The 18,700-nt window shown below is 43.8% G+C and overlaps 1 protein-coding gene across 6 annotated transcripts in view; it reads right to left on the bottom strand.

Moving 5' to 3' along the window:
• The window catches only part of KMT2A (lysine methyltransferase 2A), a 71,859-nt gene extending 55,520 nt beyond the window's left edge, over positions 1 to 16,339 (bottom strand). For 3 of the 6 annotated variants that reach the window (XM_064482098.1, XM_064482099.1, XM_064482100.1), the window contains exon 1: positions 15,879 to 16,339. In XM_064482098.1, the coding sequence (XP_064338168.1) occupies positions 15,879 to 16,325 (447 nt within the window). In that variant the 5' untranslated portion in view covers positions 16,326 to 16,339. Of the gene's footprint in view, positions 1 to 13,690; positions 13,790 to 15,878 lie in introns of all 6 variants that reach the window. The other 3 variants (XM_064482096.1, XM_064482097.1, XM_064482101.1) reach the window with 2 other exon arrangements.
• Between the last annotated feature and the right edge of the window lie 2,361 nt (positions 16,340 to 18,700).

Genomic DNA, 18,700 nt, shown 5'->3' with positions numbered 1-18,700 from the left:
TGTGTGGGAATACACATGTATGTATAACTGAATCACTTTGCTGTACACCTGAAACTAACACAACAGTAAATCAAGTATACGTCAACTGAAAAAAAAAAAGAAGAAATAGGAGAGGGAAATACTGGGAAGAAGTAGGAAATCAGACACAAAGATTGGTAAAAACTGATTTGGTTGGAAAGGGATAGCCACAGCAGTGCCGAGATCAAAGACAAAGTCGTAGAACCTTGTTAATTCTAGGGGGTCAAACCACATCCAATAAACAGCAGAAACTACATTTGGCTCTCAAATGTAGAAAAGTCATAAATGTATTTATTTAGTCTGGATATATATATATATATATATATATATATATATATATATATACACATATATATATACACATACATATATATGAAATGAGAATAGGAAAGAGACTGAATAAAGGGAGACCAGATAGCAGTCTACAGCCAAAATTAAAATGTGATTGGCATTCAATCACTCCAGCAAGTATTTATTGAGTTGCCAGGCACTGTTTTAGACTCTAAAGATACAGAGGTGAAGAACTGACAAAATTCCTGCTCCATGAGGCTACAATCTAGCACAGATGGAAAATAAAACCTACAACAAATAAAGAAAGAAACCAGGACACTAAGGATGAATGGGGGTTAGCTGGGGCGGTTATTTTCACTAGGGCAGTCAGGAAAGGTTTCTCTAAGGTGATGGCTTACCAAGGATTGGCAAACTTTGGGCCACAGGCCAAATCTGGCCTGCCACCTGTTTTGTTCAGTCCACGAACTAAGGATGGTTTTTAACATTTTTAAATGGTTAAAGAATCAAAAGAATATTTCATGCACATAAAAATTATATGAAATTCAAATTTCATCATCCATAAATAAAGTTTTATTGGCACACGGCCCCACACTCTGTCATTCTGTATTGTCTATGGCTGCTCTTGGCCCACAACAGCAGAGTGGAGTCATTGCAGCAGAGACCATCTGGCCCTTGGCAGAAAAAACTGGCTGAACCCTGGTTTAGACCAAAATGATGAGAGAAAGACAGACATATAAAGATCTAGGTGGAGCAGTGTTCTAACTTGATAGTAAGTGCAAAGGCCTAGAAACAGCAAGAAGCATGGCATGTGTGACAGACCAAAAGGCCAGCGTGGCTGTGCAGCAGAATGAGCGAGATGAGAAAAGATGGGCTGGAGAAGCAGACCTGACCAGAGGCCAGATCATATATGGCTTTGCTAGACAGAGTAAGGATTTATTCAAGCAGTTGGGGGAAGGGAGACAGGGGAGAGACACTGACAGCTTTCAAGTGAGGAAATAATATGATTTGATTGATTTACACTTGGAATACACAGTTGCTATGTGAAAAACAAACTTTGGTGAGGTAAGAACACAAGCAAGGAGATGAGGGAATCGTCCAGCCAAAAGATTATAATGGGTAAGTCTGGGGTTTTGGTGGTAGAATTGATGAGAGGAAGTTGGATTTAAGGTATTCTGAAGGTAGTACGGATAGAATTTGCTGATGGGTTATCTGGGATATGAATAAAGAGAGGAATCAAAAATAACTCTTCAATTTTAGGCCTGAGCAATTGGGTAAATGGCAGAGTCATTCTGAAACAAGAAGAAAGGGGAAAATCAAGACCTTCTGGACATGGAAATATAAGATACCTACTAGATACTCAAGTGCTTCAATGCATACCTGTTTCCTCGCCTGGGAATAGTAGTGCTACCTCACTGGGTGGGCAACATTAGGTGAAATAATACAGGTGAAGTACTCAGAATACTGCCTGGCCCACAGTGAACACTCAGTAAACGCTAAAATCATGCTTATTGTGATTATACAAATGGAAATGTCAAATAGGCAACTAGTTATACAAGTCTGGGAATCCAAAAAGTAGTCAAGGGTTAGAGAAAGATTTAGAAGTCCTCAGCATGCAAACGAGGCCTGGATGAGATCATCTTGGGAGAGTGTGCAGGAGGTAGCCAGAGGTACACTCCCAGGTTACTGTAACATTCAGGGGAGTTAAGAGGAGAAGAGCCATACAGAATACTGAAAACTAATAACCAATGAGTTAAGGAAAAAGCAGGTGAGTGTGGTGTTACAAAATCCAAGCAAAGAGTGTTTCAAGAAGGGAGTGGTCAGCTGGTTCAAATGCTGCCCAAAGGTTGAACAGGATGAGGACTGAGAATTATCTATTCAGTCTGGCAAGAGAGAGGTCCTTGAGTATTTTGATAAGAGCAATTTCAGTAGAGTCATGGGGCTAAAAGCCCACTTGCAATGGCTGAGGAGGGGAAGAGAGGTGACAAAGTGGCCCCTGTAATTACACAGGGCACTTCCAAGTTTTGTTGTGAAAGGGAACAGAAAAGTGGGTAGTGGCTGGAAAAGGATGTGGGGTCAAGGGTTTTTTAAAAGTAGGATTATCTAAGACAGAGTTTTATACACTGATGAGAGAGAAACTGCCAATGCAGGAGAGGGGATAACTGCAGAACAAACCTGAGCAGGCGAGAGGGGATGGAACCCGGGGTACAAGTGGAGAGTGACACTCCTTCAGTTGTAGAAGGCAGCAAAGGATGTGCTAATGCTTAAGTTTCCTTTTAACAAAAGGGAAAGGCTACTAAATATCCCGGGTGTATTTCAGAGATCCTGATTCATATATTACGCTTGGTATAACTGACTCTCAAGAATCAGTAGATCAGTAAATAAAGAACACCACTTGAATTGCTTAACAATTCTGTTAATATTAGTTTTGAGAGCTTTGATCTTCGAATTACCAATTTCCGAAGTTACCTTGCAAAGTATTGTAATTTTAGTACTTAGATTCATGCTATATTTTAAGCTGAGCACAGTAAAAAAAAATTAGATAGTAAGTTCTATGAGGGAAGGGACTTGTTCAATGTTAATGCCCCAGCACTTGGTCATCTGCCTGGTACATAACAGAAGTTTTTTGAAAATAGATTAGAGTTCCAGTCTCCCTTTCTTACTCTGTAGAGTGCTATGTTTATGAATGCCATATAGGGGGAAGAAGAGCCTCTCTGCAAGCACTTTTTCACCATCTGAAGTAGAAAAAAATATAGTGAAACCTGTAAATCATTTCCAAAAAGTGAATTTAACAATAATATTCTTGACTTTCTAAGAAGGGGAAAGTTTAATATACTCAAGCATGGTCAATGTAGAGACATCAGGAGACAAACTTTCTTAAGCCAAGATGACTTCTGAAATCCAACTAGTCGAAAATGTATGCAGTTATTGAACTGATATGATAGTCTCTTGTCAACAAATTGGCAGAGGCAGGCCAAGGCCAGAGTCTCTCTGGCTATTGGTGCATCAAAGAAAACTGCGGCTGTTTGAATGCATAATAGATAGGAAGAGATTTAAACTGTTTTAAATATGATCTCTGCCTGATATTGAGAAATGTTAACCCGAAAAGTCACCTAGGATTAAAGAGTACAAAGAATAATACTCTGTTCTTCAGTAACAGTAGCTGGTAAAATTTTCATCCACATAAGAGTGAAATCGTTTTCAAATATTTAATTCAATTCTACCTAGCAACTGTTACATATGAAACACAAATGCTACCCACTTCGTAATTAGAAAAAGAAATAGTACCTTTTCATCCTTACTTCATGTCAACAAGAGCAAGCAGCAAAGATGCTCAAAAGAGCTAAGCAAATGAGACAGGTGAACTCCACCCATCCTGCTTTGGAAAAAGAGGTAGTCATAAAGCAGCTCATTGTCTTTAAAAAAAAAAAAACAACCACAAAATGAACACACTACATCAGATAGTAAGCTATACAGATTCTTGGCAATGCCCCAAATTACTTTGCAGGATTTTAAAAAAACAAAAACAAAACAAACAAAAATTAAGAAAGGTACATTTCTAGACTCCTAGGTTCCAAGTCTGAACTGAAGGATCTGCTTGCTGAAGCAGAAGAAATAAGCCCACTTAACTGATATACTGTAGAAATTAAGTTAATCATCACAACCACAGGGTTTATTCTTCTCTGTCTAACAGGAAGGTACCACAGGATGACCAGATACATTTGAACAGCCTGGAAATAATTAAACAAACAAACACCAACATTGTTTTCAGAGATGGTTCTTTTTATTTTAAGAGGTTTTGGTCCTCCACATGCAAACTTTAGGTAGTGTTAAGTCACACTGAGCTATATGCTCATTCAACTACAAGTGTCTACTATAAAATTTCAATTTTTTTCTTCCAGCTTGTTGTTCTGATCTCGGTGCAAAAGTCAGGTTCCATCTTTCCTTCTGGGCTGTGAAATAACCAACAGCAACTAAAGTAACACTGAGGAATTCACAACTTCCTCTCCTTTAAAGGTAAATAGTGTTATCTCTCTAAAAAGCCAGTTTTCTGAAGGAACAATGTGAAGTTAGATGACAAAAGTGAACATTCCTTTCGGCAAAACAACAAAGCTACCAAGTCAGCCACCACAATTTTGACCTAATATTTTTGAGAAGTCAATGTTCAATATTATGAGTTGGGAAGTTTTATATTCTTACTTTCTTGAAAAATCAACTGATTCTCTTCTGACTACTCATCACATTTGGAAGTCTGTCATCACATTCTGAGAAGCTCACATTATGTGGCATTAACACACTAAAAAAAAGTCCCTTTTTTTTTTATTATTACTCTAACACTAGAGTCTCTCAAGTAGAAAAAAGAATCATGAGAATTATTCTTTGCTTTCATAATCTCTTGCTTTCTGAATTTATGCCTGTATGACCAGCAATTAAAAATTATGGGAAAAATATGACTCTTATATTTCCAATTCCCAGTTTCTCAAATGACATCAATTTTACAATTAGGGAACCAAACTACCCATCACCTTGCCACCACTTGCAGAATTCCTGAAATGATCCAGCTTCACCTTTGAATGCCAGTCACTTTATGAGATGATCTGGTTAAAGGTGGATAGCATTTACTATATGAACCTTAGAAAATATTCATTATATGTAAATAATCTTAAATAAACCTAGTATCAATTTATCTACAAGAAGGAGTTTACATACAATTCCAGTACTTAATTTCAAAGTCCTAAAGCTTCAATAACCCACTCAAGGTTTTGGAAGTAAGAACTAGTAGGAAAATGAGCTGGTATTAGTATTAGCTCTGCCCAGACTTTTGGTGATCTATATGAATAATCCCAATTCACAGTTTTCATTCTGACTGTACCGGAAATGCTTTTTGCAACTCAACATATCTAAAAAGGTTTCATTCTGAGTGATCCAAGCCCTCCTCACAGCCTCAAAAGCCAAGGGTCAGAGGCCTTTGTAATCCTCACTCACATGAAGCCAACTCTTACTAGATTGGAAAGGATTTACAGAGCACTTGCTATAATGCATCCACAAGCCGTGACAGCCTTGACTAGGGATGTTCTGAAGTACACCTCTTTAAACTACAACTGAAATGGACATAAAAACTAGAAATATTTATTTGTTTCCTATATTGGGACCACACCTATCATTTCCCCTGGTTTCTCTTGATGTTTAAGATTTCTCTCTTAGCTCCATTTACTAAGTTTTTATTCTCCCATAAAAGCACTATAAAATCATTTCATAAATACATTTCTCTGGAACTTACTACTGAAAGTTAATTATTGCTATAAATTGATAATTCAGATCAAATACTTCTTAGGGAGTCAATGAGACCCTAGGGCCCCTTGGGTAATATTAAAAAGTGTATGACATGATTCATGCTTCCTAGGATCTGAATAAAAATACTTACTGATTCAAAGAATGAGAAGGTAGCTTGAGAGATCATTTTACACATATATAGTCAGGAATGTACTATAAAATTCACCTCCAGAGAAGACCATAAAATTATTTTGGTAACCTTTGCACCATCACCATAATGACAACCATCATTAGCAACAAATTCTTTACAGAACGACCCTTTGCTTCAATTTAAACCTATTTTTCTCTTCTTCTAGCATCAATGAAGCTGGAAAACAGCTGGTCACCATGCCTAATAAAGGATCCATTTATGTTTTTTACAGAGTTATTAAGTTGCCTCTTAACCTTCCATCTCCCAACCTTTCCTCATAGGACTGACTTCCAATCATATAATCATCTTTTGAGTCTCCTCAGAACCGTCTCCAAGGTCTCCTCATCCCTTTTAAGTTGAGGAACCTAGAAATGGAAACAACACTCCAGTAAGGGGGTGATCAGCGCCAGCATTATCTATATAAGAGATGGTGCCATCCCATCAGCATTCCTCAACAGCACTTGTAAAGCCCCAATCAGTACTTTTACAAAAATGTCCTTTGATGGCTCTTAAGACTGTCCTCTGCCACACTTAAAAATGACTCATAATTATCCTGCTAATAGTCTTGAACCACGTAATAGCTTATATGCTATGCCCTTGCAAAGTATACCTAAAAGTTGTGTGTAAACCAAACTTTCCATTCAACAAACATTCACTGATCACCTTCTTTCTATATGAAAAGTCACCATTGTAAACAATACAAAACATAAATAATGACTCAGAAATAGTTTATGTCTTAGGGAAATCATAAGCTAATGGGGGAAAGACAGACAAGATCAAAAGTATTTATAACATAGAGTATCCTGGAGCAAATTCTTTAACGGTAGGTATAAAGTTCAATAAGAAAACAGGAAAGGAGAAGCTGAATTTCAACTAGTAGTGGTATCTTAAAAAGTTTCATGAAGAGCTGGAACCTAGGGATCTGAACAGCCATGAATGATGAATAAGCCAGAGGTAGGCCAAGATGGGAAAGACTTTAAGGCAAAGGAGAGGCATTAGCTAAGGTATAAAGGCTGGTACACACAGATTGTGGAGAACCTCTAATAGGTTGGTAGTCCAATGTGGTTGAAGCACATTAAGTGAAAAATGTGTGTTCAGGAGATAATTTTGAAAATGTAGAAATGTAGGCCAGCCAGATTATGAAGGGCTGAGAATTTTAAGTCTTATTTCATATTCAGTGAGAAGTCAAAGGGTTTTAGGAATAAAGTGACAGAATCAGATCTGTATTTAAGAAAACCATTGGCAACCCTGTATACAGTGAAAAGAAAGGCAGGGAGACCAGTTAGGAGATTATAATTACAATTCATGCCAAGGTAATGGAAATTTAAAGTAGGATGGTAAAAACAGAAAAGCAAGGACAGATTAAAGAAGCGCTCTGACGCTATCATGGGCAAGCCTCAGAAATTGACTGGTTGGGGTGAGAAGAGAAAGGGACTGAAGGTGGCACAGTGCAAAGAGCATGAATGAGCCTTCAAGCAGTTATAGGTCTGGATTTGAATTCCAGCTCTGCCACTTACAAGCCATACAACTTAAGGAAAGCTAACTCGCCTGTACCTCAGTTTCTTCATCTATAACAGATGGTGTTACCAGGTATTTCAGCAAATCTTTTCTTTTTAATGAGATAAAACAGAACTCTTCAGGCATACTACCCTCTACTAGTTATTCTTAAACTTTTAATTTGTTTTTGACTATTCTACTTTTTATTTTGATTTCTCAAGTTAAGTTCCAACCTACAGTTTAGCACTTCTTCTGTAATCATTTGTTAGTACATTGATCTCTATAGATCAAGGCTAACTCTCCCCAAACTGAAACTTGAGAACAAATGTCAAATAGTTACCAAGTATAGACTAATGGATCTGAACCTGGGAGCCAAGAACCCTGAAGAGTCTCAGAGCTGTTTCAAGAGAGCACCAACTACTCATACTCAAAAAGATAAGAACACTAGTTACAGAGACCAAGAGTAGCAACCCCAGTATAGCTGGCCTGATAATTATGCAATTCATGGAAGCACTGTATTCCTTGGTTACCTACCTGCCTATTTACTGTCTTGTTCTTTTTCCGCCCCTTTTTGCCTTATCTCTAATTATATTCTAGCTGGACATCAATGGTATACACTGTTACCAAGATGTGTGGCTGGCTGCAGTTTGGTCCCACCTAGCTTACTGATGAAATTAACCATCCAGACCAAAATCAAAAACATTCTAAAGTCAAGATTATAAGCACTCAAATAGGTATATATAAGTGTACACATATATATGTATACCTCAAAGTAACAGAAACCAGTAATCTTGGTGGAAAAGAAAAGATGAAGCACTCGTGTCCTTTAAATCTGAGTCCTAACAATAATTAGGGGTTCTTATGTACCAGGCAAAGTGCTAAGTACTTTGCATGCATAATTTCAATTAAGCCTCACATAATCTTATGAAGCACAATTACTGCTAATTTACAAATGAAGAAACTGATGCACGGAGAGGTTAAGAAAGTTTTCCAAGGTCAATCAGTTAATAAATGGTAGAGCCATTATTAGAACCCAAGATTTGAACCCAGGCAGTCTAAATCCAGAGCCTGTGGTCTTAATAGCTCTTAATTACTGTGCCATACTATCTCACACTATTACAGATTGGATAATGAGATTCTGCCCTTCCTTTGTAAAGGTATTTATATATGCACAAATAAAAAATCCTTGCTGGAGAGATTACAAAAGGATTTCCTCATTAACTAAGCTTAAACAGATGTTATCCACATGCTTTACTTCTTATAATTAAAGGCAATAATCTAGGGACAATGTTGTATGTTTGTGGTTGATCTAAAAATCAGTCAATACTCATGGATGGACAGAAGTTGAATATAAGCATGTGTAAATATTTGTTCCTAGGTATAGATATTTATTATAGGTATTTGTGATTAACTTCTCCTCAGTTTTCAGAGCTGAGATAATACAAAGGAGAGTTTAAAGAAAAAAATTCTCCCAAAATGCCCCTCACAAGCAGTATCACTCTCCTAATTCAAGACGGAAAGCCACAATTACTTTGATGCTGTAAAATGAGAATGAAACAACGATGCTTCAGCAAAGCATGGATCGTGAGGGTTAGATCTCTCTACAGCAGTTCCAATGTTAGAAAGGTTCATAGCTCATACCGCTGAAAGACATCACAACATCTACACCCAAACATTCTAACCAAACACAAAAACAGAGGTGCAAGAAAATAGATAAACTATATGAGAGAGACTCCAAATCCAGAAATAAATGCCAGTGGAACAGATCCTACCACTGGTGTCGCACAAGGCATTGCTGCAGTGATGATTGAAGGTAAAATAGCTGGGGAAATCCCTTCGGTCTATTTGTCAAATAGAAAAACAACTACTCATTTCAAAGAAAGGGGAATTTTCATACACAGCACAGAAAACTGTCAGCTAACTCTTACATTTATATCTCGAACTGTTTCTTTAAAACTAAAACTCATCAGAATAGTATATTCAACATCTAAAAAGTTAAACCAAGTTCGGCCTCTGAGAAGTTTTATACTAATCATACAAGGGGGTGTGTATCATCCAAAACCACTACAAATCACACAACAAAATTCTTCTTTCAAATGTCTTAGTCTTTAAAAGCAAATGCCTGGCAGTGGCTGCAGCCTCCTGGTTGGCTTCCCCTGGTGTGTAACCTGACAAGTTACAAAGCTCCTTGAAATATTTAACAGTGGTGGTATGGATTTCTTTGGATACGTCAAGAAAAGCAGCTCATCCTTTTTAAAAACATAAAGAACCATTTTATGGGATGTCATTCCCTCAAGCCCAAGTGTCTCTGTATTTCCTCGGGGCTTTCTCAGAGAACTTATTGAGGGGGAAAATGAAAAGGCTAACAAAAGGACCCCTTTTCTCTCCCTATTCCCAACATAATCCACCTCAGCCACAGGGCCAGTTGCATCCACTGTCATAAATGCCAGCAATTAGAGAATTAGGCCATAAAACCACCCACTCAGGTACAAGAGCGCAGGCTCCAGCTTTATTTCATGCGTGCCATAAAGGTCCTGTACTTCCTTCTTTCAGGCCTTCTTCACAACCAATGAAATGACAGTAACAACAGCAACAAAAAAAGTAGCCCTTTGTCTGTCTCATACTGATGTGATCAATGAAACCATCTGGGTCCAGGTGAAGGATTTAAGATTCCTTTTTCTTAATAAAGACTGCATTTCCTCCAGCATGCCACATACAGATCCATTAAAAGATATGCTGTATTTCAAGCACTAACATAACGGAAACTAGAGTGAAACTACATTTTCCAGAAAAATTATTGTCCCTTATTCCTAAACTACTCTAGAAGCCTAGCCAATTCTTGAACTTATCGAGAACTAATGCAGGCTACAAGACTTTTCTTAATTAATTCAGTAATCTGTAGACCCTCCTGAAGTCTTTTCTAATCAAAAGTTAATTCAAATCTCAAAGTTAACTTTCACAGTCTACATTTTAAAATCTGATACAACTTAGGAACAATCAATAATTTCATTTAATTCATTGTCTTCCCAACCACAAAGGTCACAAGTCTGTGACTGACTCCATAAGGTTTTATTTACTAAGCTTTAAACCCATCTAGATAAGACTCAAACAAATACTCTTTAACAGTAAGCTCTTTGGCTTCTCCTTTCCTACTAGTACCTACAGGGTTAAGAATCTGATGAAAATGTAGATACCTCATATCAGACTCATTAGTAATTTAACCTTTCTTACTTCCTGAAAATAACATACGCAAACAAAAGAAGGTCCCATCCCAGCAATTCTAGAGTAAACTCCTCCCAAAGCAGTGACAGTCACAAAGCTCCCTGCTTTCTCAAAGGTCTATTCCGCTGGGCTCTCCACCTTGGCAGAGGAAGAATGGAAAGAGACAAGATATTCACAAAAGGCCTGACTGAAGGCCTTCAGTTAAGTACTAGGAAGAAGCTGAAGTTCTGTGCCAACACTAGAGGAATGTGGGCAGGCACAAAGAGATCTTAATTAGGAGGCCTACAATTAAAACAGTGAGTCTCCAGAGCAGAGAGGCAGTGCAGTCTGTTATGCCTCAGAGCAAGCAAAGCAGTGTTGCCACCCCCTCTAGCCACAGGGCAAGGAAGGCAATGGGTAATGAGTCTGCACAGCTGCTCTGTGGAGGGACAGCCCCCAGGTGAGTAGCGATGGGACCTGAGTCAAGATGGGAGTATTTTCTCTTCTCAACTTCCAATCAGAACATCAATCACTATTTTGTGAACGATGATTTCCTACAATAGCATGTGCCTTAAGATAATTAAATGGAAGGTGAAGATGGGGGCCAGTGATACGGTTTTCAGTAAGATGAAGAAAAGTTCTAAAGATGGCATTTGTCATGCTCAGTAAAAACCAAAGTACATTTCAGAGCATATTAACAATTACTCCTTGCAAGGTAGATACTATCACTTTGGATTTATAAATACATTAGCATACTGGGGTTTTCTTCTCATCTAAAAGCTCACACATCTAAAGGAATATTCTACCTAGACTGAAAATAACTTCCCTTTTGGACAGTCAGGAATCTACAACACTGAAAGCATGAAAACAAATTTAGCCAAATAAGAGGGCCTCTACACACCAGGTAATGCGTTATAACTAAAATTTTATCTTCATTTTTCTTATAAATGAAATTGGTCAACTTCAGCAAAGAACTTTTTCCGTACAGTTGAGTCCTCACATTTTGTCCATACAATGAAAACTTACCCATCAAGTTCCAATTTCTCTTCCCAATAATAATGGCAGTTAAGTGGACAAATGCACATCTGATTTTTAAAGCTCACTGACTCTGACTCTTTAAATAAACTCAGAATAAAAAGTTCTGACCTGAGCAAATAGCTAATATAATAGAAAGAAATCAGAATACTGGAGCAGAGAAGATTCCTGAGCTGACATTTAGTCCAACCTTTTCATTTTACAGATCAGAAATTTCAGGTTAAAAGTGAATCGTCCAAACTAGTCAGTGAGAGAGGCGAGTGCATGGAGAGCCCGTCTCCATTGACTTCCACTCGGAGGGGCTCCTCTTCCACTTGTGTTCTCTGCTTCACTTTCCTCCTGCCCAGCTCAGGAGTAGCTACAAAGGCGATGGAGGAGCAACTCCCACTCTTGGTACATGTGCCCAACAAACATCCAAAAAAAAAAAAAAAAAAAAAACCCCACTCTCCCACTCCAGGACCATCATCTTTTCTAAGCCCAACCCAAAGCCCACTTAGCCCACCTGAACTAAACTGCCATTTCCAATAAAAATACATGCCAATGTTGTAATTCAGTTTCCAATTTATATCTAATCAAAGTCTGCCAGGTTATGATCAGGCTGGAAATTTCACTTTTAACATTCTGTAAGGCGGTAGGAAAGGTAACGGGATTATACTAATTAATAAACAAAGACTACTTGCTGATGATTTGACCATTTCTGGGGTTCATATTAAAACAGCCCAAATTCTAGTCAACAGAGAGGATGCTGTACTATGCTTATTTAGATGGCAAACTGGAGTAGTATAAACACCACCTGGGACAATCCTCAGAAAAATGGGACACTGATGCTACACAGGGTAGAGGGAAGGCGAAAGAGCAGACCTCTGTGACTTCTTACAGCACTCAGTCAAGTAAAACTTTAATTCTGCTTCCTAACTGACACAGAAAGCCCAAACAGGAGACCAGTGACACCTATATATTTTTAAAAATAATCCCATTCTGACAGAATTTGGTCAGGAAGAACCCTTCCTTACATATACTTATGACTCAGAGAGATTCAACCCGGGGAAACTTGGGAAGCTGTGGCAGTGGAGGACAAGTCTTCTATGGTTAAAGGAGTTTAAACTCATCTGGAAGTTCTGTCACCTTTCAACTACCTTAACTTAGTAGTTCAATAAGTATTAACTTACGTTTTATTATGGAGAAATTACAGGCATTATTCACCTAAAGCAAACCAGAATTTTAAAGAAGCTAGAATCATTTTGGATCACAAACCACTTCTTCACAAATCCAGACAAGAGTTGATACAGATCTGTGAACACATTCTGAAAAACAATCTTTAGAATTCTATGTCAGCCCAAGGGAACCCTAAACCTCCTTTTTTGGAACTTTTTCATTGATTTATAAGACTCTGTAACAAAATGCTTGGTTTCTACACTCAAAACTACCAGGTCAAAGGATATAATCACTATGGTTTAGCACTAATGAACGCATACCATTAACCCACACTAGATTGCCTCAAACTACCACATAAAAGGCTTGCCAATGGAACAACAGCTCATTCAAGCCTAATGCAGAAAAAATGCTGAAGTTTAATGTAAGGAGGCAACCACTGTTCTCATGATGAAGTAGCAACCACTGTTCAGGCAAAAGTTTTAAAGAAAAAAACGTATTAATATGATCTTTTGTGAAATAACTGCAATTCCTTGACCGGCTTTACACTACATACTGCTGCTTAGCAAAATAATGCCAGTGGATAGGAAAATGTTAGCACCTGATTAAAACTTTAAAGGTGATTTGTCAAAGACCAACAGATAAAACATTCTGGTGCCCAGACATTAGGTCCCTGAATCCAGGTGGCTCTCTTTCTAACCAGTCTCTTGAAAAGATATGATTGGAAGCTGTTAGCATAAAACTTCGCTTTTGAATATGTGATAACAACATTTGGAATGTGAACACTTGATCCTTCAATATAAAATACATAAGCATGCTAAACAAGAAGAAAATGCTTCTCAGGGCCCCCTTAGAACAGACTCACTTCTCCTAATAGAGACTTTCTTATTATACTCAAATATACATAGGGCTGAAATTCTGCATATAACCAGGCAAGTCTCAATTCTGAAAATAAGCAGGTAAATGAAATGTCAGTAAGTCTATTTTTTTTTTTTTTTTGCTGCTGTATCTTTTAAAAAAGCAAAATCAACTCACATTTAAGCACCAACTCCATGCAAGTAACCTGAACGGTTCAGTCTTTTTGTCATGTATGAGGCCTTTGGTTCTCCAACTACATGGGATCTGTGTTGTTAGCTTAAAAAATACAGAATTGGCCTTTCAAAAAAAAATAATAATCTACAGCAACCAATAAATAGTCTCAAACAACCCTGCTGACTGCAGCTGCCTTCTGAAGGCTGGGAAAAGGAGGTGGAGAGAGAGCAGAGAGAGGCAGGGAAAAGGGACGCTGCAGCTAGCTACACAGCAAGGAACACGCCCCCATCATGTCCTCCTTGCTCTGTCAGAAGGCGGGTTGTTGTCAGTCTCCTGATCAGGCTGCCTTAGAAACGATTTTAAAAAGGAGGCAGGAAGACTAACAACTAAAAAATGCAAGCTCCTTGAAAGGAGGGGGCCGGGGTCCCTGGGATCTCCTCCCTCCCCTTCTTCCCAGGATCTTTCCGTAGATCTAAAGGGGTGCGGGGCACAATAGGGGACGAGGGGTTTGCCCAGGATATTTTGTGTGCACCAACGGCAGAGCACGCAGGAAACGGCTGGTTGTTATCTTTCCCTTTCTGTTTCAATCAAGAGCACTCCAGAGCAGCAAACCCCCTACCCCCCTTCGCTTCGGCCCCTAGCAGCTGCTCTTCCTCCTCCTAGCATCCCCCGTCCCATTCTCCCCCTTCCCCTACAGTTCAAACTCCCCTTCGGCATCCAATGGAAAACAAATGCGCAACGCCACTGGCTGAACCTGAACTCAACTTCCCTTCCCAGGGCAACTTTCCTTTTGGCTGAAGGGGGCTGAATAATGCCTATCAAAGCATCCCCATTCTTGCCCCAGTACTAATGGGGAAGGAGCAAAGCTCGCAACCCTTCATCCACCTTGGGTCCCCCTTAAAAGAAACAGAGAGATAGATAGCCCTCACTCCTCCTTCTAAGGAATAACTTTGCTTCATAACCCTCCTCTTTCTCCCAACCAAAAGCAACCACCACCACCACACTAAAGTAAAGCTGTCCCTTATCTACTCTCCTCACCCCAACCCTGCTTCCCTCACCTCTTCCAAGCCCCAGGATTGGCCTAGGAAAAGGTGGATCAATAATGAAATGACGGAGAAAAGAAGGGCGGGAGGGAGCCCGGGTTGGAGACTGCGTGCTCTCAGGCGCAGTGGGTGGGGTAGGAGAGCAGCTGCTTCCCCTGGGAGGATGCTGCCCAAGTCCCCCCATAAACACCTCCCCTCACGGGGGCCCCCTTCCCCAGAGCTGGAGGGAAAGCCTGCCTTCTCTCCAGGGGGAATGGTGGAAAGCTGCTCTTCTCTGAGCTTAGGGGACAGTGGTCTATATTCCCCTCAAAGATGCCACTAATCCTTCATTCTAAGGGAGGGAAAGGGTGGAGTGAAGGTAGAGTAATCCCCCGCTACCAATAGGCTAGAAACTGCAGCTCTGTAAAATGGGGGAAACAGACTGCTGTAGGAGGAGTTCACCGTTATCTTCAGAGGCAAAGGAGGTTAAGGGAGGCAAGGTGGAGAGGAAAGTAGATTTTTCCTTGTGAGGTAGGGCGGGATGAGGGAGGATCTTTCTGCTAGGGTAGGGGGTTGCGGGTGGAGGTGAAAGAAGGGGGAGTGGCTGGTAGTGAAGGGACCTGGCCCGGGGATGGGGCGAGGGTTCATCAGGTTTTCGGAAGCAAGGTGCTGGAAGCGACACTGGCCCCCAAGGGTGGGAGAAGAACGTGGCTCTGGATGAGGCCATCACCCGAGAGATACCCAAGAGGAAAACTGCCCCAGGAGTAAAACATCTGCCCAGAGAGGGAGGCGGGGATGTGGCGGGATCAAGTCTCTAGGAGGGAGGGAGGGAGGAATCTTGCTCGGATGAGGTAATCTGTGAAAGGGAGGAGGGGTTCAGTCCCGGGATGGGAAACCCGGGCGAGGGGTCTGTGCCAAGGGATTTGGGGAAGGGTCAAGGGAAGGAGGGTGGGGGGCAAACCTCGGCCAGATGGGTCCGATCCCCGGGTGGGGGCGGCTGGGGGTCTGCACCCCCGCATTGGGGTCCTGGAATGGGAGGGCCATCTGCCCTGGGCTAGGGACCCCGGGATGGTCCCCGCATTGGGATGCTCCACAGTCCCGGATGGGGGAGGGGAGGGGGTTCCACAGAGGGTCGAGACCCCGGACCTGGGGGTTCCTCGCCCCCTTACCTCTCCGCTGCCGCCTCCCCCGCCGCTCTCCCCAAACACGGCCCGGAACCGGCGCAGGTTGGTGCCGATGGCGGCCGAGACCTGCAGCGCCGCGTCGAAGCCCGGGCCCACCCGGAGCAGGGCCGGCCCAGAGGAGGCTGAGGACGATGACGAAGACGAAGACGAGGCGGACGACGAGGAGGCTGCTGAGGCGGCGGCCGCTCCCCCTGGAACCCCGGCCCCGCTGCTTCCCGCCGCCGCCGCCGCCGCCGCCGCCGCCGCGGCCGCCACAGCCGGGGGGGAGGGGGGCGCCCCGGGGCCGCCGCCGCCGACCGGGGGCCCGGGGGGAAGCAGCAGGGCCGGGACGCGTTGCCGCGGGGCGCCCCCTAGGCCCCGGCGCCCCCCGCCGCCGCCGCCCCCGGTGGTCCCGGGTCGGGCGGGGAAGCGCCACCGACAGCTGTGCGCCATGTTCGCCCCGTGAAGTGAAGCAGCGAGAGGGAGAGGCGACAACACAGGGGGGCGGGGAGGCGGAGGGGGGGGCCGCGGGCCCCGGAACTAGCCTGGTCCGCTCGGCGCCGCCCGGCCGCCTGCACCCAGCGGCCTCTATGCCGAGCGCCGGGCCGCGCCAGCCGGCCCAGCGAGCTGTATACCCGGCTCGGGCCCGCGCTGCCGACGCCGGGCCGCGGCTACGCCATCCCGAGGCCCGGGCCGCCGCCTGCCGCCCGCCCGCCCGCCCCGCAACCTGGATAACAGCATGCCCCGCCCTCCGGGAGCGGCATTGCTCGGGAAAAGGAGGGGGGGAGGAAGCCCAGGAGCCCGACGCGGAGCGCGGGTTCCGGGGAGAGGGGGAGGGGGCGAGGACGACAGGGAGGATGGAGGCGGAGGGAGCCCGGCCGCCCGCAGCCTCGAGAGCCGAGAGGCCGATTACACACGTTCCCGGGATGCGCTGGGAATCGAACCGCCCGGGAGAGCAGTTTCCAGTCTAACGCGGCTGCCGGGTCGGGAACGAGTGCGCCTTCTCCGCCTCGAGGCACGGATACGAGATGGGTTAGCCCGGATTTAACACTTATAGAATAAAAGAGCCCTTATTGTGCTACAGGCAAGACGGAATTGTTGCCCAGTTCACTATATGCAAAATAGAAAGGCCCTCAATGAATGCGCTTTAAAAAAAAAAAAAGAGCCCCTCCCATTTTCATGCCGGAGCTCTCTCCAACATGCACACGCGGAGTAGTCGGTCTCCCGCCACCTCCTCGCCCTGCTATGCGCTCGGGGCTGAGGAACCTCTGGCTTTCGTGCCTTTCTGCAGAGACTTGGGTTGTGTTTCTCCAGCGCGGGCACGGGGGCCACGGCGTGCTCTGCTAACGAGGCGGCGTTACAACGAAGCTGAAGCTGGGTGGCTAACGGGGCCCGGAGGGAAGAGGCGGGCAAAAGCGCCCCCGCCCCTTCTTCCTCCGTTCTCTGCCTGCCGCTGCATGCAAAGCAGACCCTAATGTATGCACGCAGAGGGAGGGGGGCTCGCGAGCACGTTTCTGATTAAGAGAGGGGGAGGAGAAGAGCGTTGGGCATTATGATACACTGGGTGGAAGGGGCCCGCCGGCGGCGAGCTCTGTGCGCGGGGTTAGTAGGCTGAGGGGGGAGGGGGAAGGAGGAGGGTTTGGGCGGGGGATGAATATCCACCCGGTTTACTTTATTGCGGGAAAGAGGGGAGGGCGCCTCAAGCTAGGCGTTAGAAGCCTGCGAGGCTGGGAAAGCACAGAAGAGAGGGAGGGGTTTGTACAGGGAGAACTTGCGTTGGCTGGGGCTAGGGGATCGATACACACAGCCTGCAGGCCCCGGGGCAGCCTCCATCCCTCCCACCCCCAGCCGAGGTGGAGTTCGCTGGAAGGTCACGCAGCCTTCCTGGACTCCCGCACCCGTACGGCGCCCTGCATGTAGTATTACAGCCTGAGGCGGCGAATTGGGGGGGGGGGGTCGTGGTGAGCAGGTTGCAGTCAGCTCAGGCCCTCTGGAGGGTGCGCTGCACGCCTCCAGAGAAGGTCCACGGCCTCCTGGTGCTGAAAACCTCCGTCTCTCCACCCGCAAAACGTTTGTGCAGAGTGAACGATGGGGTGGGGGCTAGAAGGGAGCAGAGAAAGGGAGGCACAGGCAAGCTCCAACTCCCCCAACTAGTCCCGGATCGATCGCTGTTCCAACCGAGCAGGATGGAGCCCAGATGGTTTGCAAAGCGCACACTCACACAGCGCACACGCAGGACCAGATTCCGTTGTTACATCGCGTGGTTTACTAGGTGCAAAAAGGGTGGGAGTAGCGGGAAGAGTCTCTTAAACGGCAGCCCCAGGACTCTGCTAAGGACATAGACACCCCATTGTGGACGGTTTCTCCATTGCAATATATTTAGCGTTAGACTCTGTGGCGGTTTGCTTCAGTGTAGCTGCTCTGATCAGTTACAGATTGGCGACCACGTGGATTCCCTCAAGCATCCTGATTTGTTCCCTCTCTCACTCTCTCTCGCTTATTTTTCTTTTGTATTTGCCGCCCCCCTTCTTCAATATGCATAACGGTCTGCAGAGGTAATAGCCGAGGGACTGAGTGACAGGCTTTATATAACTGTGTCAACAGGGTTTCTTCCCGTCCACCACCCCTGAGAAAACGTAAACCGGTTGGTTTCTGAGTAACCCCACTTCAAGCACACTTTGTTGGGCACAGGTGGGAGGCCTGCAGGTGGAGTGGGAACAGCAAGAAAGAAGAGTATCTATGAAGACTGTGTGAAGTCCTCAGATTCAAGCTTCTGGGTAGATAACTCCTTGATAAATCATTTAGTTTTGTCTTTTTGCCTCCTGACT

This window comes from Camelus dromedarius, chromosome 34, assembly GCF_036321535.1.
Source record: "Camelus dromedarius isolate mCamDro1 chromosome 34, mCamDro1.pat, whole genome shotgun sequence".
Lineage (NCBI taxonomy): Eukaryota > Metazoa > Chordata > Mammalia > Artiodactyla > Camelidae > Camelus > Camelus dromedarius.
The sequence above is the reverse complement of the archived record's forward strand: the minus strand, read 5'-3'. Positions and strand labels throughout refer to the sequence as shown.